Here is a 6,391-nt window from a genome sequence, read left to right as displayed (position 1 = left end):
ACAACGAAGATGATCTGTTATGTTGTTTACTGCAAAATCTGTTGTTTAGTACAAATGCACATATTGCCTGGACCATAAAATGTTTAATATTTTTATATTATATTTAAAATGAAAAGAGGCAGGTTTGTGTTTTATATTTTGTTTTTTCATAAATAGGCAAACGTTATGTGTAGTTGAATATAATCAATATGCGTTGCCTGAACCACATTTGTGTGGCTATAATGTTTAAGATTTCTTTTAATGAAAACGAAAATAGTTAGTATGGTGTTTTATAACATATTTCGTTGCCTAAAATATACACAGAGATAACCGAATTTGCAGAGCGAGCTGAGCGAAGCTCGCTGCGTCAGAAGGTGGGCGGGGTTAGGATTTCCCAAGATTTTCCAAGATGGCGCAGCCCATACCCCCCATAAACGGCTTCAAACCCGTTCTTCAGAAAGTCTATGAGTGACGTCACAGACGCTTTGTCCATATTTTTTACAGTCTATGGTTCTAGTCTCGGCCTGGCAATACCACGACTTAGGTGCCCTTGAGCAAGGCACTGAACCCCCAACTGCTCCCTGGGCGCCGCAGCATAAATGATGAACACTGCTCCGGATGTGTGTTCACGGTGTGTGTGTGTGTGTTCACTGCTGTGTGTGTGCGCACTTTGGATGGGTTAAATGCAGAGCATGAATTCTGAGTATGGGTCTCCATACTTGGCTGAATGTCACATCACTTTCTCATATTACTTGAAATGGGAATATGCGTGTGATATGGCAGAATAACAAGTCCCACCTTGTAAATAAAAGAGCCAATCATCAAGTTGTGAAGTCATTGCATCCGTCAGAAGCTCTAGTTTGCAAACACTCAGGGGCTGTTTACACCTGGGCCACTTCATGCGTTTTCTCAGATCGGATAGCTATCTGATTTATCAAAACGGTTCCATTTACACCTGGTCACATGAATGTGTTTTTGCGAAATGGATTTAAATCCGATCTTCAATTCCCGCGCTATATGCAGATTTAATGGAGTGCACGTCACCGAAAGCAACAGATATGAGCTGCATTTTATTGATCATCAGCTAAAAATTTCAAAATCAAAGACCGCAATAAGAGAGAGCGGCAACAGCACTGGTAAGATCATTTCATTTCTCTACTATTAATGATGATGATTGTGTGTTAAGCTTCGCGACTTACTTTCACTTTGATTTGCGATAGTTTGCACGTTGCTTTAATGAATATATGCTCAGCTTCTCATCTGGTGGTGCGTGTTCCAGTAGCGTCGTCATATCTGGCTATAACATTACATATAGCCTATAACACGCCCTCACACGTTTATTTTTTTAGCATTTTGGGGAGGAGTAAAATTTACATATGTGGTTTTAACAACCAGATGCATTTACACTTGTCTAGTTTTGTCTGGAATGCGGCCCAGACCACCCCCTGAAGTGGTTTGAGCGATCGGATTCAAATCCGTCTCAAATGCGTTTCGGAGGGCATTTACACCTGAGACGATCTGAGAAAACGCATGAAGTGGCCAGGTGTAAATGGCCCCTCAGCGTCCAGAGATGTGTGCTCAAATAGTGTAAAAAAAAAAAAAAAAAAAGCATTAGCAACATTTATGGGTCATTTCATGACGTTGACAATTGATTATGTATATTGAATTGAATTTAATAATGTGTAAAATTGAATAGATTTAAATTCAGTTCCGCATGACTCTGTTCATCATAGAGAAAAATAAATCGAAGGCACAGACACCACTATAGAGATTGCATTATATTTCCAAAAATATATGTACAGTCTATTACAAAGGTTACAAAGCAAAAGAAAAAAAAATGGTCTATGTAACAAGAAATCGTCTAGGTTAATGACCATACAGTTTCTCAACTGGGGAAAATACTTTTTTTTGACCAATGAATACTCTCCATACTCTTGTCACTGAAAAAAATAAATAATAAATTGACAATTCATTTGTACTGTACATTTTTCCAACCTAAAAGAGAAAAGAAAAAGAAAAAATACTCTTCTAAAATGGAAACCTATTAGCTCTCTTTGGTCCTAAATGAGAAATTATGTACAACTGAAAGAGTGAGGGTGACGAGAATCAGCTGCATGTGAGATAGAAAAATATAGTGCATTTTCAATGAGCTCACTACAGAGTTCTTAAGTGAAAAACAAAGAAAAGAAACCACAATTATAAATAAAATATACAAGTTTTACAGCTTGAACATATACAAATTGTCCTCTGGTTTGTGATTACTCTGACACAATCAACAGTGCTGAACTCTTTGGAATATTCCACTTCACTTTTTGTCTAGGTGGGCTCTCTAGTGTCTTTTGAGAAGTCTTTAATACCCTGCTGCACCGTGAACTCAATCAATCCACAGCGCAAACCGTCTTGACCCAAAACTCTGCTACCATCAAACCAGAAAAGTTAGAAATGGCACAAAGCAGAAAAGATTTGTCATTGACCCGTACGGTGGCCTCAATGTGGGATTGATTGAATCCAGGCGTTAATCTCAAATTGGCTCAAATTGCTGTCTCTACAAGGGCCCGGATCCGAGTGGAGAGGGTAAGGGCCTGCGAGGGGCCCCTGGGAGGCCGGAGTGTGAGATCAGAGCTTGCGGGAAGGCTGAACTGAGTGACTGCAGCTACTGCCGAAGCTCGGGAGGTTTGTGCTGACCGAGAGCCTTTCCGCTTGCATTCAATTCAAAGGCCTGGCGTGGGCTCAATGCTGAGGTTAGCGAGATGGAAGGATAGCGGATCGGAGATGAGGCTCTAACCAGGCTACGATATAATCCGCATGAGACAAACCAGCTGGGTTCACAATGGAGACGGCGTGGTACATGATGGCTTTTTTGAAGCGCCAACCATTTGGCTAAATCCACCAGTCATGCTGCGCTCCAACTGCTCCGCCTTCGCTTTCTTTCTAATCAAGAAAAATGCCACATGTTGGCATGGCTGTTGTGGTTTAAAATGGCATTGGCTCCCAAAATAATGGAAAACATGTTGTGTGTGTTTAAAATGTGTCACATTAAGGTTTCATAGTAAATAAAACAAAACTACTTCAGCTCAAAGCTGAATAAAATGGTAGAGTTTTGTGGCAGCCCAGCTAATAAAAGGACTACAGTACTCCTCAAAGTATTTAACACTAAAATGCGTAACATTTCATTGTCAACAAAACAATCAGTTGAGCGTGGAAGGCTGTTATGGCACTAAAACTTGAGCGTAAACCTCATCTTTGAGCTCAGCACAACAAAAGGGTGGAAGAAACACACCAAAAGAGATCCTCGTAAATAAATTCACCAACTCTCTTTGATCAAATTTCACAGCTCTGCTGCTGATTTCCAAGCAGTATGCGAGTAAAAGTCTATACAGCACCTCAAATTATTGCTCATATTGGTCAGTCTCTTCTCAACTCAGCCATGATCTCACAAAGTATCTAAGTACCTAAAAATAAGAGCAATAGTTGACTTGTTTTAAGGCAGTATTACTCCTTTACACCACAACATTATATGATTCTAAAGTCAGTCACCTGCTAGGAAACCAACTTATTCTAAACCAAAAATGATACTGTTGCTGAAACAATGAAATTAAAATACCCTAACTTTTTTTTTTTTTCATTTTTGTGTATCTTTATGGAAACAATGTATTCATGGTAAATAATAGCAATATTAAAAAGGACACGTTCAACAACAGCACTGATAAATCCATTCATGTGGTAAATATAAACTTATAAAGAATATTGCCACCGTAATAGTTGTTCTCACATAAAAAAAAAAATTGCAATTCTGTTTGTAGTTCACATCTGAATTGTCATGTAGGATCATAAAATATACCTAACCGTCTGCTCGGGCTGTTCTTAAACACAACCAGCCATTCTAAGGAGCTTCTTACGTAACCAAGCGGTGGGATATTTCTGCTTGATATAAAAGACTGGCTCGGCCTGACTCTCTGCCAAAGCTTCAGTCTGGAGAGAGCTTCGTGTAAATAGTACTGGCTGGAGAAGACAAACCTTCTCCATCGACTTTCAGCCTCTGGTTCTGTCTCTTTCCCTCTAGATGAGACGTTTTACCCTGTTGTCAGTTCCGTAACACAATCCGAGAAAACAAGCTAACACAAATCGATTGAGTAGAAGAGTAACGCCCCACATTGTCTTAATATGGATATTACAAACCAAAGCAAAAGAAATCGCTGCAAATTCACTCCTTATGAATTGGATTTGCTTATTTTTATATTTAACTTTGATTAAGAACAGATATATCAGTGAAATCTATAGCAACTATGAGCAAATCAACCTTTTGTGACGATAAAGACAGTCCATACAAAGCATAAAAATCCTCTCTAATGCTCCATCTCAATGACGCGATGAGTTCTTTAGAGCATCCAGAGGTCACTGTCCGTTTAGGATTCTCTCTCTTGCCTGTTTGCGTTTTCTCTCCATCTCTTGGTTTCCAGCACCTTTGCCAAAATCATTCGCCAATAACAAAGGAATGATTCTGTTCTGCCAGTTCTGGAAGGTTAATCCCACCGCAAGGGTGCGGAATTTTTTTTTCGTTGTTGTTTCGTTTTGTCAGATTTTTTTGCTGTCACACACTTTGCGGTGCTGTCCTGGAGAGTTCTGGTTCATCTGATCGGGGAGCGCTGCGGACGTCTATCACACTTGAACGCCTGTCCCGTGAAGATGCAGCATCTGGGCTCTCATAGTCTGTATACTGCTCATGATCTTCTTCTGATGGCCCACCAAGGAGATTCCCAAACTCATTACATCCCTAAAGCAGAAACATAACGTTCATAAATCACAGCAATGGAGCATGAAGCGCCCGAGAGGTATTTCATTACCGAAGCAAAAGGAAACGGAGAAAAGACCATATTAACTATAACACGATGAGTCTGAGTCAAAGAGATCTTATTAAAATGCAGCACAATGTCAGGATGGTAATGTGAATGAGAGCTGAGTGCTGAAATTACTCCTAGAAAGATCATGCGTTTCTATAGAGCGTGACTGTGTGCAGCAAAGATCATAGCAAGGCACTCTTACTCGATAGTCATTCTAGCGACAGCTTCGAGCGAGCTGTAGCCAGCCGCTGTGAAGTTGTCTATGTATCTCTCCATCTTGATGGCTTCCAACCACTCACTGACCATTCGGAAAGAGGTGAAATCTGGAGTGTTCTGGTCAAGCAGAGGGCTTATGGGTCTGAGGAAAAGAAGAGACAAATATGAGTGTTATGAAGGCACAGTACCATTATTTCGAAGTATGATTTTTCTGGCATACAATTTCTGCCAGCTCTAACGCACATGGATTACAGACAAGGGCACATGATTTATTCACATTGTATTCACATTGTAGTAATTCAGTGAACTGTTGCTTTGTAAAAGATGGTTAGGTGGACCAAGGGCTTCTTCCCTAAGTTTTAAAGGTCATATCTTCAATGTGAGACACGGTTTTAGTTGTGATTGTAAACATACTTCCTTCCTCTGTCTAATGCCACACTGGGGACTGGAGTTCCCACAAGGCTTTAAAGTCTCAAACACTCATTATGACAATTGATTTTAAGTCCTTGTTATCGAACATGAAGGCATGGAGGCTGTTACGCTTTATTGATTCCCCTGGATTTATCTTTCATCAGTAAACCCTAGCGGATAAATCAAATGCCGGACAGATGGAATTGTTCGCAAATTTACTCGCCAACCTATAAAAGGGCTCAAAGACATTGCAGGGAGGTGCAGGAGTATAAAACATAACAAGCAACTTCCATACGTCGTAAAAGCAAAGCTGGTCTGTGAACGGCATCATTTTCCTTGAGCAGAGATGGATAACGGCAGGCAGTAAAAAAAAATACTGAATGGGTGTCCTCACCGTGTACACGTTCCCATTGGCGTTTTTAAGGTATTAGGATTGCGGATCATTTTGTCCAGGATGCCGACGATCTGGTCAAATTTGGGCCGGTCTGCTCGGTCTTTCTGCCAGCAGTCCAACATGAGCTGATGGAGGCCAGGAGGGCAGTCCATGGGGGCGGGAAGACGATATCCCTCCTCTATAGCTTTTATGACCTGCAAGATCAGAGTGAGAGATGGAAAATTAGAAAAGGTGTAAAAAAAAAAAAAAAAAAAAAAAATTCAGGTTCAGAGACAGAGATACAAGAACACAAGGAAAATCAGAGTAGCTTAGCCATTAGCATCCAGAACGAAATGTACACAAAGCCTGCCTGCACCTCCAGCTCTCCATTTACTCATCCTTTAATCAGGCCTCTGTAAACAGGAGCTTTGCTGGATAAATCTGTTGTGGTTTACCTCCAGCATTACAAACTACAACACAGGGAAAAGTAGGCTAACCAGATGTGATTATTCTTGCATTGGTTATTGCAGGGCGCGTGAGCGCAAGAAGAGGGCACAGTTAAACCTGGATG

The 6,391-nt window shown here is 40.6% G+C and overlaps 1 protein-coding gene across 7 annotated transcripts in view; it reads right to left on the bottom strand.

The window, feature by feature from the left end:
• Positions 1–1,742: 1,742 nt before the first annotated feature.
• The window catches only part of epha7 (eph receptor A7), an 82,617-nt gene continuing 77,968 nt past the window's right edge, over positions 1,743–6,391 (bottom strand). For all 7 annotated transcript variants that reach the window (XM_059512892.1, XM_059512894.1, XM_059512895.1 and 4 more), the window contains exons 15-17: positions 5,842–6,035; positions 5,023–5,178; positions 1,743–4,753 (exon numbers count right to left, since the gene is read on the bottom strand). In XM_059512892.1, the coding sequence (XP_059368875.1) occupies positions 4,639–4,753; positions 5,023–5,178; positions 5,842–6,035 (465 nt within the window). In that variant the 3' untranslated portion in view covers positions 1,743–4,638. The remainder of the gene's footprint in view (positions 4,754–5,022; positions 5,179–5,841; positions 6,036–6,391) is intronic.

The sequence above is a fragment of the Carassius carassius genome, chromosome 27 (genome assembly GCF_963082965.1).
Source record: "Carassius carassius chromosome 27, fCarCar2.1, whole genome shotgun sequence".
NCBI lineage: Eukaryota > Metazoa > Chordata > Actinopteri > Cypriniformes > Cyprinidae > Carassius > Carassius carassius.
This window is presented reverse-complemented; position numbering and strand designations above follow the sequence as displayed.